General features: G+C 31.2%; 1 protein-coding gene and 1 long non-coding RNA gene across 2 annotated transcripts; both read left to right on the top strand.

The window, feature by feature from the left end:
- The first annotated feature begins 16,591 nt into the window (after positions 1–16,591).
- On the top strand, positions 16,592–19,360 carry LOC105632424 (heat stress transcription factor A-4a). The gene is made up of 2 exons (XM_012214805.4): positions 16,592–17,482; positions 17,941–19,360. Exons 1-2 carry the CDS (start codon positions 17,264–17,266, stop codon positions 18,997–18,999), a joined length of 1,278 nt encoding a protein of 425 aa, XP_012070195.1. The 5' UTR covers positions 16,592–17,263; the 3' UTR covers positions 19,000–19,360.
- A 1,044-nt stretch (positions 19,361–20,404) lies between these two features.
- LOC110009297 (uncharacterized) lies at positions 20,405–21,300 on the top strand. Its single transcript, XR_002284192.3, has 2 exons — positions 20,405–20,594; positions 20,699–21,300. It is a non-coding gene; the product is annotated as an uncharacterized LOC110009297 (long non-coding RNA).
- Positions 21,301–22,568: the final 1,268 nt, after the last annotated feature.

A 22,568-nucleotide genomic window follows, 5' to 3' on the forward strand; every position in this document is an offset into this window, starting at 1 on the left:
CAAATAAAGCATGCTCCATGTCATCAACTGAGTTAAACTTCACAAGGAAAAAACCATTATCCGGTGCTATGACATCAATAGAAGAAGATAGTCTCAAAATTTCCTTCAACCTGCAAACTAGGTAGTTATACCCTATCATTCTGCCTAGTAACTTGATTATCAAGGGATGTCTCCAAGGCCTTTTCAGTTGCGTTCGTTCCTGCCTCGAAACCTTGATATTAGGGCATCCCTCATCCTCCCTAGCATCCTCTTCCTTGCTTTCAAAATCATCCTCAGAATCCTCAAGATCATATCTGCCACCATTATCTTCACCATCATGCATAAGTGTGTCCCTAAAAGAACAGGACTTATCAACCTCAACTTCCATGGCTTCTTCACCACCATCTATACATGATTTCCGAGTACTGCGCCGTAGTTGGTCATTCTCCTCATGGGAACGATCCAGCTTGAGAGAAGGATTATCACCAAGAGCACTCACTTTCACAATTCTCGAAATTTTAATAGTTTCATTTAAATGATTTTTAATTTAGTAATTAGTATTAGAAAGCTAAAATATTAATTTGAATAATATAATATTAAGATATTTAATTTTAAAATATTATAATAATAAAATTATTTTTTTATTTTCGATTTAAGTAAGAAATCAATATAACCCATCAAATTAAAAAAATTTTAAAGAGAGAAACGAAAAAACTTGTAAGATAAAATAACAAATCTACAAAAACAAAAATATAAAAATAAAAATAACACAAATGAATATATATGTATATAAAGTAGGTATATTTTCCTTATGAAGTGCCAATTATGATCGTTTGAATTTAGTGATGTTATTTAAGAGCTAATAAGTTGGATTATGCCACGTAGAATCCCTATTCATTTAAAATGATATCAAAAAAATTAAATGGTATATTATTTGTTTTCTTTTATAACTTATTAAATGGAATTAATTTGTGATTAAATGGTAAAAAAAAAAATACTCAAAAGGTTTTAAAAGCTAGATATGTGCATCATTATTTTTTTATTCATTATTTTCTATTAATAACTTATTTAATGAAATTATTTTGTGACTAAATGAATAAATAAAAATGCTGAAAAGCTTAAAAGTATATGCATACATTCAAAATATTCATTCAAAAAATTATTTTGTGACCAAATGGAAAAAGAAAACCACTCAATAAATGTCAATTTCAAATAATACAAGAAATAAACATATAACTAAATAAATGACTTAATTTAAGAAATAACAATTATTTAACTAAAAGTGACTAAATAAATTAATAATGAATAAAAATTGAAATAACATTATGTTATTTTTAATTATTTATTTAATAAAATTAATTTGTGACTAAATGGTAAAATAAAAGGTAACTCAGTTAATACTACTTTTCAATAATATAAAAAACGATAATTTTTTATTAAAAAATAATTTAAATATTATAGAAAAATGTATAATAATTATTTTTTTTTACTTTTTTTCTCATATTTTGTAAACAAGTCAATAAAAACATTTCAATTTGAGAATGCTGTAAGAAAAGAAATGTCAATATTTTTTTATACGTGTCTTAAGACCCACATTTTCTTCTTGTTCTCTTTCTCACTCATTCATCTATTTTCTTTTTTTCCTTTTGATACATCTTTTTCTTGTTCTCTTTCTCACTCATTCATCTATCTTCTTTTTTCCATTTTGATATCGGAGTGGTGTCGCGCTCTCTAATTCGGATCCATGCAAATGCCCCTCCATATGGACCGGACAAATTTCTAATACACATTAGGGTTATGATCCATGAGTATTGACGGATTAGAGTCCAAGCAGTAAATTAACTCCTGCATTAACTATTTGGATGCCCCAAAAATTAAACCCAGGACTACTGAAAGTTTATCCAGCATGGTTTCTATTAGGCTACCCTTTGGGGTCATCTATCTTCTTTCTTGTTCAATTTATCTCATTATGAATCCCCACAAAATTGAATACTATCTCTTCTACAATCATCATCATGATCTGGGTATCATCCCCACAAAACTGAACTTGTTCAATTTTTTTTTTTGTTTGTCTTTAATTGTTGTTAAATATACACAATTGGGTCGAATTTAAAACTATTCATATTGGGCTATGAATGACGATGGTGTGGTCGCGGACATAGAAATTGAAACTCTGTTTGATTTTATTGGTTGCATGCGTAGAGAAGGTGGTGTGGCAACCACCGGCTGCCATAGAAGGTAGAGGAATCAAAGAGTGAGTATTTTATGGAGAGAGAGGTGAGAGCTGTCACCATGGTTGCTACGATCGGCCTCAAAAACCATGATTTTATTAAACTACTGTTAAAATTGAACTTCTTTCAACCATTTTTAAATATTCCACAAACCAGAAAAGTCAGGTTATATAAAAATTTTAAGAAAACATTTTTGCAATTAAATTGCTTAAATAATTCAAATAATTTGTATACAATTTATAGATAGAGCAGTTGTCGTTAAATATATATAATTTTCAACAAAAATAAAACGGCATGATACTACCCCATCTAGTCGTTACTCACCAAATCTTGGTTCATCTGTTGTTCGTTACCCACTGATTTATTAAAATATCACCGATTAATTTAGTCACCACCAAAATGGGCTGCTATAATAAGCCAAGACTTGGAAAGCCTTAAATCCAAAGTTGGAGGTCCAAGCCTACATTCTAGAATACTCCACAATTCTCCACACATGAGATGTAATGAAAATATCTTACCTAACTCTAAAATGTTCCTTGTAATCTAGACCGTCCATTTTTGTAAACAAATCTTAGCCGTACATTGAGGAGGTGGAAATGACTATGAATATCACCCCTCACCTCATAAACCAAGTAATCATTTCCTTAAGCTTTGTGAATGTTTGCTTCTTATTAATACAATTATTTTTGGTGTTTTGTGTTTGTATTATTTTGGTTGTCTTACCCATTATTATTTTTAGTGTTATAAATTATTAATCAACATTGGAGTTTATTACTGAGCTAGCATTAATCCCAACATGATTGATTAACTATAACGGTGCGCTATTCTCTAATTCTCCATTCTCTTTATATAAAATACTATTAATGGCATTTATTAAGAAATAAATTTGTGCAAAACTATAAAAAATTTTCTGGAAAAAACTCTTGTAGATGGCAGGATCAAATTGATTCTACAAATACAAAACTCTCTCATTTTATAGCTTTAATGGCATTTCCTTCATGTCATTAACAAGGTTAAAATCTGTTGAATTTGAAATTTTCTGTTTAATTTATAGCTTTGGTTCAAAGGTTTCAGTTTTGTTCACTTGCTATTAATTTCGTTCTTAATCAAGAGAATTAAGGGTAAAATAGTCAGTTTATAATTTTAATTGTTCTACTGCTTTGTTATTAACAAATAACAATTCTCTGATAAGAAACCTACCCAAATTTCTTCCTTTCATTTTTTTTATATTGACTTAAACTGATCATGTTTTATTTGAAATGAGTTATTCTCGGACCTTAAGGATTTATTTAGCATGAATATTGCACTTTCACCATAAATAAAACGATGCCGTATTTTCACCATAAACAACTGTACTTTTCAAATATCAAAATTTATGTTTCACTCTTGGATCATCCAACTAACATGATGTTGGTCCATTTTATTATCTTTTTCTTCTCTGTTCAAAATAAAAATCTCCATTTTGAATTCTTTCTGAATTTTTTAATTACAATATTGAAAAAATTACTTTCCTATACTTAAAATATGAATTATATGAATTCACCTTACGATAAAAATTTGTTTAGTGTGATATATATCATTTCAATATTCATCTCCATTTTATGAATTTTTTAACATATTAGGTGATAATGTAGTTAAAATAAATGCATTAGTTTTTATTATTAAAATTTTCAAGTAGCTTCTACTATGATATCTTTCTTTTGAAATATTGGAGCAAACTAATAAATTTTTTTGCTATAAGATCTTATAATGTTGAATTTTCAATTGAAAATACATAAAAATATGCCCTTCTATCACATTGTTTTTAAGTTTAAGTTCAATAAATTTTTTTTGAAAAATAAAATATATTATTATGAAATTCAACCAAGAAAATTTTAGTTTATAAGATTTAAATTGACCTCAATCATTTGACCAATTCCATATGTTAAGTGAAAAAACTTGATAAAAACACATGAGCATTTAGAAAAAAAAATCAAAAACTATAAAACTCTTGCCGTATTGTATGATGAGCTAGAATATAATAATGCAACTCTCGAGAAATGATGAGCTACAAAGTTAGATTGTCTATAATCCATTTTTACTATCTTGCCGTGTTGCCGTATTGTAATTCATTTTTAGGATACAATTACATTCTAAAAGCAAATTAGTGTATAATTACAACTAAGTTAAGAATTTCATAATGCTCATAATACAAAGGTCGATTTAAAGTAAAATTATAATTATTCAAAAAATTTGGGGTGAAATTGAAGATTAAACCCTTTTTTTTGAATTTTTTTTGGAGTTGTAAATCACAGATGAGGGAGGTAGAAAGGGAAAATGCATAAAGTATTTCCTTTTCGGGTCATCTCTATCTTTATTCTGCTTTCATTAATACTACTACTTCATTCAATATAGATCTTCGATTGTGCCACGTTCGTTTGGGCAATGCTTCCTTACCTAAATTTCATCCCCTTATTACAATTGGTTAACTAAAGATTATTTCTGGAGTAAAATATTTTAAAGTTCTTAAATTATAGTTAAATTACTATTTACATCCTTTTATTATTAATAAATAGCTTTGACGTCTCTAAATTACATTCCTATCATATAATTAGGTCCTTCCATCCATTTTGACTCAAACTCACCGTTAAAAGAGAAGTAAAATGTCCAAATTATCCTCTATTAAAGAAAATGAAAAAGGATAATGTGATTAACTATCTTCCCTCTTTCTCAGCCCTATCGTTTCTGAAAAGTTTATCGCCGCAATTGGACTCACGGCAGAGTACATCTTCTTTAACTCGTCAAATAAACTCTGGCTCAAAATCATCTCTGCCTCTAGCACCACCTTAAAGCTATTTAGAACATCAACAACCACCCTCTTCATTTGCAAAGAAATTCATTTCCTTCCCCAAAACAAATCCTAGACCCAGCTTGAAATACCAAATAAGTAAATAAATTTCTTCCGAAATGACAAAGATTCATATACCAGATTAGGAAATAGCCATCATTAAACTCAAAATCATCTACATTTTTCATTAACTGCATCTCTCTCTAGCCAATTTTTCGACTTGAAATCCATCCAATCACAGCAATGTCCCTTGCTCACTGGCATTCTGGCAGGGGGAAAAGTCATCGATGGCGAATCTACAGTCTTTCCGAATCGAGTACAGTCTTATATGCTTTCATAAAGAAGCATGTGTATAAACCAAGTACTTCACTTCTTTGAAAATTTGATTCTCCAATCTCTCTTTGATCTCTTAAAAGCCATGTCAAAAAGTCGATATCGTATTGCGGCCATCTAATATAGAGCTGCTAACAATATCAGTAACAAAGGTCTCGTCAGAATGCCCAGACTTAGCACTTTCTATATGTTTTTTTTTTATGGTTTTTCTGCTCTAATGGCTCTATAAAGCTTTGGATTTTTGGTCGGACACATCTATGGCTATGGATGAAGATATAAAGAAAAAAAAATTATGTTTTATTTTTTAACTTATCACGAAGTAGACAAGTCTTCTACTTGATGCATGAATCTTATTTTTGTGTTATTAATTATGTCGTAATTCTATGTAAGTTGGAAGAAAAATTAATTAAATATTAGATTTTGGACAATCAATTGAATCCTTTAGCCCTTCTCATTGAGGGCAGTTTAGGAATTTAAATATATTATCTCTCCTCATTTTGTTTTTTTATTTGAAAGTCAAAATGGATAGAAGTACTCAGTTATACAACAGAATCGTAATTTATGGATGTAAAAACTATTTGTTAATAATAGATGAACGAAAGTGTTAATTTGACTACAATTTAGAGACCTCAAAGCATTTTACTCTTAATTTCTATTTGTATTTTTCAGTGTTATATCAAAAATAGTAAATAGTCAAAGTTGCATTTTAATAATAGTGAAAGAAGAATAAATAATATTTTTGATTGAATTAATTTGGATGTATGGTGTCCTTCTCCCTTTGTAACTTAGAGGGAACCTTAATTGATATTTAGTCATGTTTGCTGATCATCGCGCTAGGTTCAAATTGTTTGTATTTTGAAAAATACATAAAATTTTTGAACTTTTATTCTACCTTTTTCTGTCACTATAAAAAATTTACTATTAAGGTAATTATGATTGTTCTCTTGCTCTTTCTACATCCATTATCCTACTATTTTGAAGAGGCTTCTAATGATCCTTTATGAAAAAAAGCTATAAATGATGAGTTAGACGCACTCTTTAAGATTGACACTTGGAATTTTATTGATATGCCTCTAAGTAAATTTCTTATAGATTGCAAATGGGTGTATAAAATTAAAACATATGCAGATGGTAATGTTGAATGTTACAAGTATGATTGATTGCAAAGAGATAAATGCTCAGGAGTATGGTATTGATGATACGGAGAATTTTGCTCTTGTAGCTCGTGTCACTTCACTTTGAGCTCTTATTATTATTCCTTCTGTTCATTATCGATCATTTATTTATATGGATCTAAATAATGTTTTCCTTAATGGGGAAACCTTCTCATCCTCTACATCAGGTATGTGATCTTTAGAAAGCACTTTATAGACTCCAGCAAGCTCCAGGAGCTTGGTTTTCTAAGTTTAACTCTGTTTTGACACTGTTTGAACTTAATAAAAATACATATGGCTCAGCTTCTTTTGATAATAAATTGATTTGGGCTTAATATTAGTACTTCTTTTGATAATAAATTGATAATCTTTCAAGTGTTCATTCTCTCAAACTTTCCCTTGGCCATCAATTTAAGATAAAGGATCTGAGTGATATTTGATATTTTCTTGGTCTTGAGGTTACATCTGATCAAACTGAATATTTTCTCTCTCAAGCTAAACATGCTTTTGATTAGATCTCCAAATTTTCTCTCTTAATGGTACAGTCATTTTGCTTAAGGAGGAGACTTTAAGTATAAACATTCTCGCTGATGAGCTCCTTTCAAATCCTATTATGATCACCTAGTTAGTTGGTAGTGTGATCTGTCTTACTGTTAGTGATAAGGTTAGTTCAGTTGTTGTTAGCTATATCACTGTAATTCTGTTAGTATAGCTGTCTATCTTAGCTGTATAGTTATCTACAGAGTGTGAAATACTGTATATAAAGACCTTTTCTATTAATGAGAAATAAAGTCTTCTCCTAATCGTTTATGGTATCAAAGCCATATTAGGTTTAACAACCATGAGACATCAAGTATCGAAGAAAGTTCTACCACTCCTTCTGCTTCTTCGACAACCCCTGCTCTTGTTTCTTCTTCCTCTACTTCTGTTCTTGCCTCTTTTTCGAATGTTCCTAACGTAAGTAATCAACTTACGGTTAAATTGACCTCCAGTAATTATATTCTTTGGAAAATCCTACTTTTGCCGATTTTGAGGGGTTACAATCTTGAGAAACATATTGATTCAACTTTTACTCCACCACCACCTGTTATTGATACTTCCCCGAATCCGGCGTTTACTACTTGCTATCTAGAGGATCAGATCGTTCTTGGCTGGATAAATTCATCCTTAACTGAACCGCTGCTGAATAATGTTGTTGGAGTTAAATCTGCCCTCGAAGCTTGGAAGAACCTGGAGGTGTCGTTTGCAGCTGGATCCAGGACACAAGTTCGGCACTTAAAAAGTGCTATTCATACCTCAAACGAAATAACGAGTCTATTGAAACCTATTTGCAACGTGCCAAATCTTTGTTTAATCAATTGCATGCACTTTAAAGCTCAATCTCAGAAGATGACTTTATTGGGGCTATTCTTGGCGGCCTTGGACCTGATTATCGTCCATTCACTAGATCTATTGAGGCGCGATTACAACCAATCACATATGAAGATCTTCATGGTTTGTTGCTGGTAGAGGAACAACAACTTAAGAAACATGAGGCTGCTACTACTGTCACCGTACCTGCCACTGCACTTTACAGTAATCGTGAAACTACTTCTCGACAGAACAATAATTCTTCTAGAGGTAGAGGAAGTCGAAGTCAGACACAGCGTGGTGGACGTTCTTATAATGTTTCTAATAGAAATTCAAGGACTTCGAGTTCAGGGGGTCTTATTGTTTGCTACAATTGCAATGGTACTGGGCACATGTCTCGCCAGTGTCCAAGCCCACGAAATTCGCCACAGGTTCATCACACCTCTCCTTATTCCTCACAAGCTCAACCCTGGATTGTTGATTCTGGGGCAACACATCATCTTACTGGATCAATGAATAATCTCTCTCTTGAAGCTGACTATCATGGACCGGATGAGGTTACTGTAACCAATGGTAATACAATTACCATATCTCATATTGGTAGCACTGTGTTATGTGACAACTCTAAATTTCGCTTAAATAATGTTCTTTATTCTTCGCAATCACCCTTTAGCTTACTGTCTGTGAATACTTTTTCTCGTGATAATTGGGTCTCACTTGAGTTCTTTCGTGACTTCTTTCTTGTTAAGGATATCCGCACGAGGAGAGTGCTTCACAAAAGTACGGTTGATCGTGGTCTCTACAAATTCTTTCCGTCACCTCACCCTCCTGTTTTAGTTAATCATGTTTCTTTTTCTTGTTGGCATTCTCGACTGGGACATGCCCACGATCGAGCAGTTATTTCTACATTAAAGTTGAATAATGTTTCATTTGATTCTCATAAAAATTCTTTATGTTCAGCTTGTTGTGTTTCCACGTCACACAGATTGCCATATTCCTTATCTAATTTTACTGCTTCTGCTCCTTTTAGAGCTCATATGTTCTGATGTTTGGGGTCCTTCCCCTGTTATCTCTACCAATGGTAACAGGTATTATGTCTTGTTTCATGACCACTATAGCAAATACTCGTGGCTTTATTGCTTGAAAAATAAATCTGATGTATTTCAAACTTTTGTAAAATTTCGGGCGTTTGTTGAACAATTCTTTGATAAGAAAATTAAGATGTTTCAATGTGATTGGGGTGGGGAATTTAGGCCGTTAGCTCCTTTTCTTCGTGAGAATGGTATTTCCTTGCGGTTGTCTTGTCCTCACACACCACAGCAAAATGGGTGTGTTGAGAGAAAGCATAGGCATATTGTTGAAACCGCTTTAGCGTTATTAAATCATGCTTCTGTACCATTGAAATATTGGGACTTTGCTTTTGAAACTGCTATGTATGCGATTAATAGAGTTGTCACATCTTTGTTACCAAATTGCTCACCATTTGAGAAGTTGTTTCAGAAAAAGCTGAATATATATGACCTCAAAACTTTTGGCTGCATTTGTTATCCACTAACAAGACCTTATAATTAGAACAAGCTTGAGAACAGGTCAATTAAATGTTTGTTTGTTGGATACAGCACTATTCATAAAGGATACAAATTCTTGGATGTCTCCTCACACAGGCTGTACATTTCACGTGATGTGGTGTTTGATGAGCAACAATTTTATTTTTCCCAAGTGCAGGTGCCAACAACTACAATTTCTCATCAATAATCTGTTCCACCTGCAAACTCAAGTCTTGGAATACTTAGCCCTCCGCCACCACCGCTGGATAACACAGCTAGAATTTTCCCACCTGCTGCGATTTCAACTATACAGCGAAGTCATGAAACAGGTACTGGTTCTGTTTCTAAACCAGTAAATGACAATATGGGGTTGTTGATGTTTCTGATTCCACTCAGTAACCTGAAATTGAGCATTCAGCAGCTCCACTTACTGTTATTTCACAACCAGAATCTGGAAGTGATGATTCTCCATTATTCGCTGCTCCTTTGCAATCGTCGGCGGTAACTAATGTACACCCTATGCTGACTCAGTCTAAGACAGGTCATTCAAGACTAAGAGTCTTAGCAGTTGTGGTACCTCGTCAGCCACACAGTGTTACAGAAGCAAAGAAGTATCCAGAATGGCGAGAAGCCATGGATTCTGAGCTTACTTCTTTATTACAACTTGGGACTTGGGAATTAACAGTGCCACCACCAAATGCCAACATAGTGGGTATTTCGGGTAAAAGAGAATGCCGATGGATCAATTGCGCGTTACAAAGCTCGGTTAGTTGCTAAGGGATTTCATCAATGCCCCGGTGTGGATTATGAAGAAACTTTCTCTCCTGTGGTCAAACCCACAACGATTAGACTGGTACTAAGCATTGTTGTCTCTAATAAGTGGAAAGTTACGCAATATGATGTGTCGAATGCTTTTCTTCATGGAAAGCTTGATGAAATTGTTTACATGGTGCAGCCTCCTGGTTTTGTTGATACAACTAAACCATCTCATGTGTGCAAATTACGTCGTTCTTTATATGGATTGAAACAGGCCCCGCTCTAATGGAATCAATGCTTAAGAGAAGTTTTGCTTAGTTGTGGTTTTACTCAGTCTAAGTTGGATCATTCATTATTTGTTCTTCGGCAAGGAGCTTCAATATTGTATTGTTTAATATATGTGGATGACCTTCTTTTAACAGGAAACGATGTGAAGCTTGCTGCTCATGTTGAAAGCTGTCTACAAGGTAAATTTTTGCTCAAGAACTTGGGCACTTTACATTATTTTTTGGGAGTACAAGCAACCTGGAGTAATGACAGCTTGTTTTTATTTCAAACAAAGTATATAGCTGATTTACTTAAAAGAGTTAACATGAATGAAGCAAAGGTTGTTGCTACACCTGCTTCGGTTTCAAACTCTAAAACGGCAGCCACAACCATAGATTTCCAAGATCCTCAACTATACCGAAGCACAATTGGTAGTCTCTAATATTTGTCATTTACTCGACCAGAAATTGGTTTTTCAATAAACCGCTTGGCTCAATTCATGCATTCTCCAACTGAATTTCAATGGCAGGAAGTTAAACGCATACTGCGGTATTTAAAGGGGACTTCTCATATGGCTTAGTCATTAAACCATCTGCTGTCACTCAATTGACTGCCTATAGTGATGCAGATTGGGCTGGGTCCATTGAAGATAAGAAATCCACTGCTGGTTATGCAATTTATCTTGGTCGGAATTTGATTTCTTGGAGCTCTCGCAAAAAAAAGAGTGTCTCTCGGTCTTCAACGGAAGCGGAGTATAGAGCAATTACAAACACAACATCTGAGCTTCTATGGGTTCGAAATTTGTTGCAAGAACTTGGGATTAATGTTGGCACACCTGTGCTTTGGTGTGATAATTTAGGAGCAACCTCCTTGACCGTTAATCCCCTTCAACATAGTCGCATGAAGCATGTACAAATAGATGTCCACTTTGTTCGGGATAAAGTTGCAAGCAAGGAGTTACAGGTTCATTATTTATCTTCAAATGATCAAATTGCAGATATATTAACGAACCCGTTGACTAAGAATAGGTTTATATTGTTGAGAGACAAGTTGACTATCGCCCACACCGATAGTACAACTTGAGGGGGCATGTTAGTGATAAGGTTAGTTCAGTTGTTGTTATCTATATCACTGTAATCTGTTAGTATAGCTATCTATCTTAGCTGTATAGTTATCTACAGAGTGTGAAATACTGTATATAAAGACCTTTTCTATTAATGAGAAATAAAGTCTTCTCCTAATCGTTTACTTACTATCACTCACATTGATATTACATATATATGTTATTAAATGATTCAGGCAGTTCATGTCGACTCTTTCATTTCATATATGCTCCTTCTTCTTCAATTCACTTTGCTATAGTTCTACAGATTTTATGCTGTGTTCAGGGGACAATTTTCATCTATGAGCATCATCTCTATAGCTTATTGTCTTCTCTAATACAGATTAAGGGAAAGATCTTATTGATAGATGTTTAACTAATGGTTTTTATTTTATTTTATTTTATTTTTTTGTTAGTGATGCTCGTATATTTCCTAGTAGTAAGAAATGATCCAGCTCTATTTTTGGGTATGAATTCCAAACTTTAGCTAATACCACTGTTGAATTAGTTTAAACGTGTTGGTTGCTCAAGGATATAGATATTATTTTTTACTATCTACCCCTAGTACTGTGAAAATGGGCTTAAACTCGCGGGGGCTAGATCGTCCGTAATTTTTGCGAATTTGAACAAAATAATTGAAATTCGTTTTTAAAATGGGTTTTTTGACTCGGTCTGTTTTTTATCGAGGCCCGAGCGGGTCACGTCATAGGGACACGAGGATTGTCCGTTTTACATAGATTGATATATATTTTTTTACATAGACAGTCTGTCACTTTTACTGTCCGTTTTTGTTTTTCTTTTTTCTTTTTTTTATATATACTAGTCTTTTGTATGACGTGCGTTGCACATTGACTATACTTGTTATATACTTATTTTATATATATATATATATATATATATATATATTTAAATTAAAATAAATACAAGTAATTAATTTGTATTATACTTTGCCGTATAAATTACTTGCAATGTTACTTATTATGTACTTAATTCTATTTTTATATAATGAAGTGATCTTAGAATAAAGTTCAACCCAATCCTTTGACCTAATTCTTTAATCCATAATTAATAAATGCAGATTTTTAAAATCCTAATAGTTGCTCAAAAAGAAAATCAAGTCATCACTCAATTTCCAACCCCTTGCTCTCAACCCCAAATCAATATCTATATACAACTATAATGAAGAATAATAATAAATTACTTTTACTATTAGATCAAAGAAAAAAAAAATGAGAAGAAGATCTGAATTGATAATGGAAATCAATTTAACCACAGTGGCAGTATTATTTATCTAGTGTATCAGAAAAAAAATATATGCATATACATACAAATTCTTGAAACCCAAAAAGTGACCAAAACAGAAATATATTGTTCTAATTCTTTTTTCCTACTTTCTTATATACTATTTTCTTTTAAGTAAAACAGATTTAAGATATAAAGAAAAAAATATCAAGAAAATTAAAAATGCTTAACCATCTATATGTCATCTATTTATTGCAAGAGAGATATAAATCTCTTACTAAATTAAATGATAGTAGTTACAAATTATTCAATAACGAAAAAGAAAATAAAAAATTATTACTAAGAATAAAACTTTTTCAAAACTCACCTAACAAAAAAAACGTTTCAATATATATAGATATATAAATATATCAATAAAATATTATATATATATTTTAAAATTAAAATTTCAATTGTTTATCGTCCCATTTTAATTATGTAAATTCTATTTGGAAATTTACTTCTTAAAAAATATATCCAATCAAATATAACAAAGATAAAGACCAAAAACATTAATAAAAATAATATACTTTTTCTTCTTTTTTATCTCTCTCCTAAATAAAATATTATATTATATATATTCTATTTGAAATTTTATTTTCTAAAAATATATCCAATCATATCATACAAAATAAAGAAAAAAGAATATTAATAAAAAAGTATATTTTCTTTTTTTTATCTTTATCTTAAAAGAATTAAATATTTAATAAATGAAATATAAAAAATTTTCAAATGTCTCATTATCGTATATATATTCATTAAAAATAAATTTAGTAAATATAAAAATTAAAATTTTGAAATGATTAATTATATATATGTATTTATTTAAAAAATTATTTTTTTCAATACATTAGGATGTCTGATAGCCCAAATAATACTGCGGGCTCCACAACGATCAAATTGATAAATCACCCAACAGAAAAAAACATTTCAATGTACATAGATATATGTGAGGAGTGAGAGGTCTTGAGTTTGAGTTCTCTTGATCACAGTTTTTGTCTCCAACTGCCTCTTATAGTATAGTCCACAGTGTTATTTCGGCTCATAAAAGCTTCCAATGTATTAAAAAAAGATAGAACTTAAAATTTTGAAATGCTTAATTATTTATATGTATCTATTTAAAAAATAATTTTTTTATTCATTAGAAGTCTTGATGGACTGCAATAACACTGTGGGTTATATAATAATCAAATAGGTGAAAACACTTGGTCGAGAGGATTCGAACTTGAAACCTCTCACTCATCATATAAGTAAAAAGATAATTAGGTTGCAAATGATGGGCTGAAAAAATAAATTTTATAAATTATATCTAATCAATTAATAAACTGTAATTTTTTAATTGACCATCATTAAAGGTATTTTAAAATATTTTAAATTTCATTAAGAGTGATATAGAGAATCTCATTATCCCTCACATTTTCACTTTTATATATAGTATAGATCTGTTGTCATTTCTAGCATTACTGCAACTACCTTCAAATAAACAGTTAGAGTGCTATTCAAATTATTCATAATAAAGTCTTTCATGGATTAAAGACATTATGATTGACTATTATGTTACTCATACACTCTTTAGTTTGTTCTTGTCTCATCATCATATCAACTAGTGGATATTTTCACGAAGGTTTTTTCTGCAAGTTCGAGTTCTCTCTATCAAGAAAATTATCATCAATTTGAATTTATTGTGTAATTTATAATATTATTTTGGTCTATTGGGCTTCTTATGTATGAAAAAAAATTCTAATTAAAAAATAAGTATGTGCTAAAAACAATTTGACCTAAAATGGTTATAAATTGATCTAATAGAGGATAATACATGGTTTTATATGTAACTTATAAAAGGTAAAGCCAGCTTGAGCTTCTAGAATGAGTTGACAGAAGAAAATGGCTCGAACCACGTATGATGGAAAATAAAAAGCGAATAATTGTAGAGAATATCACTTAAGTCCTTTGAGCTTTTATATTTGCAAAAGTATTTTTCAAATTTATGAATTTAATCTACATACATACACACAATATAAATATATATATATTTGACGCAATTTGAGCCTGACATAATTTCACCGTAGTGGATGAAAATATCTAAAATGTCATGTGTATATTATTGGCAAAAAATTCCCAGCGTTAAACCTGTTTAGGGCATTATGGATATTTTGCTCTGCGACAGTGAAAATTGTGTCAGCATAACTTGTATTTCCTCCACACTCATCTTGTTTGTTTTTTTTTATGTTTCAAAATGTTTATAAGGTTTTTAAATTTGTATATCCAAACAATTATTTTTCTCATAATAATCTTTATAATTATTAATTAAATATTGTGTTCTATTAATATCTTAATGAGTTAAGGGTAAAATAATATTTATTGACTAAATTTTTAGTATGCGTATTTTTTCAAACCATGCAAATAAAATGGGACAAAGTGAGTATCATTTAGCATTTACATGAAGTGTTTTACTTATATAAGCTATATACCCTTTGCTTTATTATATGTCAATAGTTTCTTTGTCAATATGATGATAAGTTAGGTTCGAGAATTTTGAATCCTATAAAATTTGACAAAATTTATAAAATCTCTTTTATTTAATATATATATATATATATATAAATATATATATTATAAATTTTCTAACCTAACTTATAATCATATTGACAAAGAAACTATTGACATATAATAAAGCAAAGAGTATATAGCTTATATAAGTAAAGCACTTCGTGTCAATGTGTTCCTTATCTTCATGTTTTCAAGGGGTTTCACACATTCAAAAGGTTCTTTTTTTTTTTTTTGTTAGATTATAATATGATATAAACGTAGAAGGAACTTTCAAAATAAATGCAACTAATGTTGAAAGAAATGCAAGTCAATGTTTTGATATAGATGATTAGTAAAAACTTACACTTTGCATTAAAATAATATTTTAAAATTGAATTTAATTAATTTCAAATACAATTTATAGCCATCCCATTAAATTGAATCAAACCAATTTCAGTTTAGGATTGAAATGATCCATTCGGCTTTATTTTTCTATTTTTAGTAGATTTAAACTTATTTTTACACTGAACCAAAATTTAAAAATTGATATTTAAATTCAAAAATTAAATCGAACCTATTAGTTTGAAGAATCAAATTAAAAATAAACTAAATCAATTTGATTAGATTTTCAATTAAAACCCTTGAATGTTTATAAAAAATTCACTAAATATGTATGTTTGTGTCATGATGTGTGTGTAGCATTGTATGGTTCCGTATAAATATTGAATGTTATTCTTTAAAAAAAAAAATAGATATAACATATTCAAAAAAATAAATACAATCTAATTGGAATAAATAAAAATGAAATCACAAGAGTTTGAAGTCAACGTTCGAATAGATTCAATTTGAACTCATAAAATCAAAATACCCAATTTTTCAAAAAAAAAAAAGAAATCCAATCAAAATGAAACCCATAGATTTTGATTGCAATGAAAAAAATAAAAAAATAGATATTAATATTGCATATACATGGCAGGACTAATAAGTCAAAAATACATAGATTTTTTTTTTTTTTTTTTTGGTAACAAAATAGTTTTATTGTGAAACCCATTAATAAGGACCGCCATCACAAGAGAACCGAGCGGGATGGTGGAGAAAGATAAGGTCTTTTAGACTTGTTGACTTTTTACCAAATTGAAAGGATTAAAAAAATAAATAAATAATTAATACATTGACTAGTCTTCTCTCCATTGTTTTGAAAGTTTGAAAGTTGGAAAAAAGGGTTTATGGCTGCAGCCTGCAGTCAAAGCTTTACCACCGCTTTCCCTCAATACAAACAAAGAACACCTACTTCGGTCTACTCCTAAACCCACGACTGCTTCTCCATTTTTTTTATATATAATAATCAATCATATGAGCACCTGTAATTTGTATTCTAAAGAGAAAAGGGTATATGAATTATGAAATTCATTTGAAAAATCAAAAGAAAGTTCAGTTCATACAGATTTATTATCTTATTGAAGTTATTTTGGCCTGTGTCCAATGCATCCTTTTTCTTTTCCTTTTTGTTGGTTGTGTTGAAAATTTAGCTTCTGGTCCCTTCGTCTCAATATTTCAAATTTGAAGGCCTTATCGTTTACAGAGTCAAAAGCTTTAATTTTCTATCTTTCATACGATTCTCTGGCTTTTTCTCCAAGTTCTGCAATTTCATTGGTCTTGGAAAAGTGCATCCCGTACAAGTACTCTCTCAGTTCTTGATCTTGACTTGTAATTGCCATTAAGTTTCAGTTTCTTTCAATCAGAGTCCATTCATCGATCAAAGCCCAGTTATCATTTCTCATCCAAGATTGTTTTTGAATGATAGTACTACTTCCAAGTTGTGGGTTTTTCATTTGGGTACATATAGCTTATGATTTAGCCTTCCATTAGAAATAGAGAGCTTACTTTGTTTTTAGATATAACAAGTTATGGATATTTCACATGGTAGTAGTTCGAGTGCACCAGCACCTTTTCTGATCAAAACATATGAGATGGTAGATGATCCGTTGACCAACTCAATTGTATCTTGGAGTCATAGTGGCTGCAGTTTTGTTGTATGGAACCCGCCTGAGTTTGCTCAAGATTTGCTTCCAAAGTACTTCAAACACAATAATTTTTCAAGCTTTGTTAGGCAGCTTAATACCTATGTAAGTTGGCTTCTCTAGTTTTGTCTTGTTCTGATTTATTTAATTTGAAGTTGCTCAGTTTTTAGAGTAAAAGTTGCTTTCTTTCTTACTTCCACTTTTAGCATGAGATTGAATATATCATTAGATGAGTAACATAACAATTGTTATTTCAGTACTAGCTTGATTGATGACTACGTGTGTCATAGTATTAGGTAGCATAATAATCGAGTACCTATCTAGTAGAATTTATTATCATATTACTAATTAAATGATCGATTATATGTCTAATAGCCATCATAGTGATCGGATTTGTAGCAAATTTATTGAACGGTTGAGTATATGTCTCCTAACTTTGGTCATCGAAGTAGTAGGTTAATAATCGAGTACCTGTCTCGTAGTGTTGGGACATATTATGCTGTCAATTTTATTAATAAGTTGAATTTTGTTTACTGAAAATGAAGCTTGTTTTCTGCTCATAGGGCTTCAGAAAGATTGATCCTGATCAATGGGAATTTGCTAATGAAGAGTTTATAAGAGGGCAAAGACATCTTCTAAGTAACATTCGAAGACGCAAGCCGATTCATAGCCATTCTTTGCAGAATCAAAACAATGTCACTTCACTGACTGTTACAGAGAAAAGGGAATTTGAGGAGAAAATCAAGAAACTAAAGCACGATAAGAGCTTGCTTCAGCTAGAGTTAAAGAGAAATGAAACAGAAAAGCAGGCCTACGAGTGTCAAATTATGTCATTGTGTGAGAGGTTGCAGAGTATGGAGAAAAGACAGATTCAAGTAATCTCTTTTTTGACTCAACTAGCTAAGAAACCAGATTTTGCCTCTATTATTGTGCAGCAATCAGAATACAATAACAAGAAGAGGAGATTATTAGAATTTGATCACTTCAATGACGAATACAACATTGAAGAGAATCAGAATTTGAGTTTCCCAAAAGAAGACACAAACGGGTCCCCTGCATCAACCTTGAACTTTGAGTTAGTTGAGCAATTGGATTCATCTATAAAATGTTTTGAAAATTTTCTTTATGGAGTCAGGGAAACTTTAGGTGAAGATATGGGCAATTTTGGCTCAGCTTCGCAGCCTAGTTCAGTCATTGTTAGAGAGTTAAGTGCATCTTCCTTAGATTGTGAAACTTGCTCACTCAATTCTATGGACATAGCTTCATCTCCTGAGCTACCAGCATGTATTACTAATCTTGATGACTCGAACGTTCAACCTTGTTTTGCTACCTATGAAGAGGATTGCAAGGCTGCTAGTGCTGCTGTGATCGAAGAGGAGGCCGTGAAAGAACCAGCAGTAGAGATAGCAAATACTAGTGCACAGCCAGGAGCAAATGATCATTTTTGGGAGTATTTCTTGACTGAGGCTCCTGGCTCTTCTAACACACAAGAACTTGAACATCAGCCTGAGCCAGGGAGTAGTGATGATAGAACAAGTAATGAAAGACCTTGGTGGAATGCAAACAGCATAAATGACCTCACTAAACATATGGAGCACCTTGCTTCAGCTGAAAGAACATGATGTTTGCTCAATCTGGCAAGTCTTGCCAGCTATGTTGCACGGAAACAGAAATGAGGAAACATGGAAAAGCGGAAATGATACCGGTAAATGATATTTAAAATATAATTTTAAATGGAAAAATGGTATTTTATATAATGAATGGTACGCAGAAACGCTCATGTCTAGAAGTTTCCGTGTATCATAGCTTGCTAGCTTACTTTGTATTAAGTTTAAAACAGAGAATTGTTTTAGGACTGTATTTGGATGTCATATATGTTATAGTAATATAGATATTGGTAATTTTTTTCTTTATCTAATTTTTATGCTGTAGTATATATACGAAAATGGAGTTACAATATATTAAGAGTGTTCAGATTTTTTATTTTTTATTTTTTATTGTTTTTGAAGATAGAGTGTTCCGAATTTTTGTTGCAGTGTAGGTTACAGCTTTGATAGGGTAATAGCAGTTTTAACTTGAATTCAAGAATTTGTATGGTTGGGACTTGGGAATTTGATGGTGATTTGATTTTGATTAGGTGATAAAATGTGAATAAATTTCTTTTGCACTGAAAAATTCAGTGCTTAATTGCCATTTTCTTTTCTTTCTTTCCCCATTTTTGCTTTTTATAGGATAAGATCAATTAGTATTCAGTGCACTGTCTAGTTTAACCGCCGTGAATTCCAATCCATTTTGAAAGAGAAAGGTAAATCCTAAATTCAACTTTGGTATTGGATCCTCAATTTTTACTTGGATTTATTAAACACTAAATATCACGTATTAAATACTTTAGTTTATAAAATTATTTATAAAATAAAATCAATTTAGCGCTATTAGATATTGAAAAATGTAAAAATTATTATTTAAAAATTATGCTAAATACACATCAAAATAATATTTTGTATATAAAAATCAAATATTCATAAATTTTATTTATTAGGATAGAAAGATGTACTTGTACTATTAAAATGGAGATAAGCCTGTAGACGGCTCGAGATTGTCCGTACTTTTTCCAAAGAATTAAGAACCATTTTCAAAATAGATGTTTTTTTACTTTGCCCGTTTTGAAAGCGAACCTACGTGGGCCGAATCGGACAGTTCGCAGACCTGTCCGCTTTAGAAGGTTAGAGAAAATCACAACCATAACGTGGCAAAAATCACAATTGAGAGAATTACTGCATGCAAAATTTAAAGAAAAAGGATAGAGATTTTCACAACCAGCTGTAGGAATTTCCACAAGCTGTGGATCTGATTTCCTATTTTAAAATTACATATGATTTTGTTTTAAAAAATAAAACGAATATGTCCGTGCCCAAAGTTCAAGCTTTTGGAATTACACTAAGTCACAAAGTTCAAGCTTTTCTAACAGGATAGATCATTATATATATATATATATTTTTTGAAAGGGAAAAAAAAAAAAAAAATACAGTAACCGACCTCCTATGTTATTCCTATTTTGTACTAACAGAGAAAGCTTTTGACAATTTAAACATTTGCTTTTATGTTATTCCTATTTTGTCCTACCCTCTATTTCACGATCTTCTATCGACCGACCTTCTACACCGACTTCAATTTCTTCAAATACAGCAACTTCACTTCCATTTTCTGGATCTTTCAGGTGATTTTCCTCTTTATTTGCCTTTGTCCTCCTTGCATCAAATATCTGCACTCTCTATTTTCGTTCTCTCTGAAAACTCCTCTCTTTGCAAATCACATTTTCAGTTCACGGAAGGAGGCAAGGGGAGAATTTGGATTCTAAGATACTATTCGAGTTAATAGAATCTTTCGTTGTTTATATTTAATGTTCTTTTTGATGCATGTACTTGAGATGCTTGATATAAGTTAGATATTGGTTAAAATTTTCATTTTTAGGATTTCGATTCGAGCTTCTCTTCCCAATTGATTGAAACTCTCAGCAGGTTTCTTACCAATCAGTTATTGTTATTTTATAGTGAAGAATAGAGAGAGGCATGAGTGTCGTTTTCAGCTACGTCTGCTAAGGTATGCTATATCTTGCTAACAATTGCTTATTGTGAATCAAATTGAATTTGTTTCGGCTAGACTCATGTTATTTGATTGAATACGTGCTATTGTTTACTGTTATTAAGCTTACAGAGAGTCCGTATAGGTTCAGTTTGTGAGAAATGTATGAAAAAGAATGTCAACACAAAATCTCCGGTGCCGTTTTTGTATTTTTCTCTTTGGGCCGATAAATTGTTAGTGGTTACAGATGGTCAAGGAGCTAAATTTATTTTGACTGATAAATTGTATTTTAATGTGTTGAATATCTTTTCAAGAAACTTGAAATATTATCTTTTGATTCAGCTTTTTCTCAAGTATAATACTTGATCTTAGAAGATGTATTTTACTTTTTGATTAACTTTTAAAATAGTTGTTTATTGCTTTTCATATTAGGTGGATCAATTTTAGATTTTATGAATTTGTTTTTCAATAATTCGACAACTTTTATATTGTTGGTCAGTGATTTTAGGGTTCAACGCTTTGAACAGGCCATAGGAATAAATGCAACTGTTCATTACCGTCCTAAAATTTTCGGAGGAATTAGGATGGAGGATAATTCAAAGCTTCTTGCTACTTTAATCTAGAAAATAGTTTAATCTTTAAATCATCAATATATACTTCCATGTGGTTAAATGTGAATTATATAAAACTTATTGTTATGATAAAAAAATATATATGTCAATATAAGTTTGCCGCAAGGCGCAGGCATGTTTGCTTATTTTTATACTATATAACTATAAAATTTAGTGTCTATATACACTATAAAAAAATTGTTAAATTGCGACCGATAATATGAGAAATCGGTCCCTAAATGGAATTAGCGACCGATTTGCGACCAAAATTAATCGGTCGCAAAAGTGCTTGTCACAAATAATTTTACGACTGAATTACTTAGCGGTTGCAAATTAGCAACCGAATAATCGATCGCAAAATTATAAATATCGGTTGCTAATTCTCGTCGTGTTTTCCTTCTAAAAGCCTGTCGCAAATTGTGTCTGTCGCAATTATGGAAAACGGTTGCAAATCGATCTCAAATTTGGAAAGTGATTGGTTGGTGATCTGTTGCAAATTTAAATGTAACGGTTACAATTTTAGTTGCAGTTCAGTCGCTAGTTGGTCGCAAAATATAATTACAAAAAAATAATAATTTAATAATATTAAAAACCATAATTTTTTCCACCTTAAAAAATCGGCATATATATACATCACAATCACAAGCATCATCATCAAGATCACAAGAATGATAATAGTGAGCTAATCGACGAAATTACCAAGCGATTAGCCAAATTAGATGTGGATAAAAAACAGAAAGCTATTGCACCACTTACTATAGCAACAGAATCTGATAAAGAATCACCAGAAGAAGAAGAAAGTGCTAAAGATAAAGAGCACATCAATAATTTAGAACAAATGTTTCAAAAAGAAGCTTCTACCATTAATAAAATATCTTATCCAAAACCAAGAGGAATGGTAGAAATTAAACCTTACTATCCGAGGCCATTTCCTGTGAATATGCAATATGAAGCTGATACATTTAATTATGTTCAGTATGATGGCACCTCCATAGTTG

Source organism: Jatropha curcas, chromosome 4 (genome assembly GCF_041381405.1).
Source record: "Jatropha curcas cultivar XTBG-Jc1 chromosome 4, XTBG_Jcur_1.0, whole genome shotgun sequence".
NCBI classification, from domain to species: Eukaryota; Viridiplantae; Streptophyta; class Magnoliopsida; order Malpighiales; family Euphorbiaceae; genus Jatropha; species Jatropha curcas.

Excerpts from the sequence above, each read along its gene's own strand:
- LOC105632424 (XM_012214805.4), top strand. The coding sequence starts at position 17,264 with ATGGATATTTCACATGGTAGTAGTTCGAGTGCACCAGCACCTTTTCTG. Across the intron at positions 17,483-17,940 it reads TTAGGCAGCTTAATACCTAT|GGCTTCAGAAAGATTGATCC; the intron begins GTAAGTTGGCTT and ends TTCTGCTCATAG.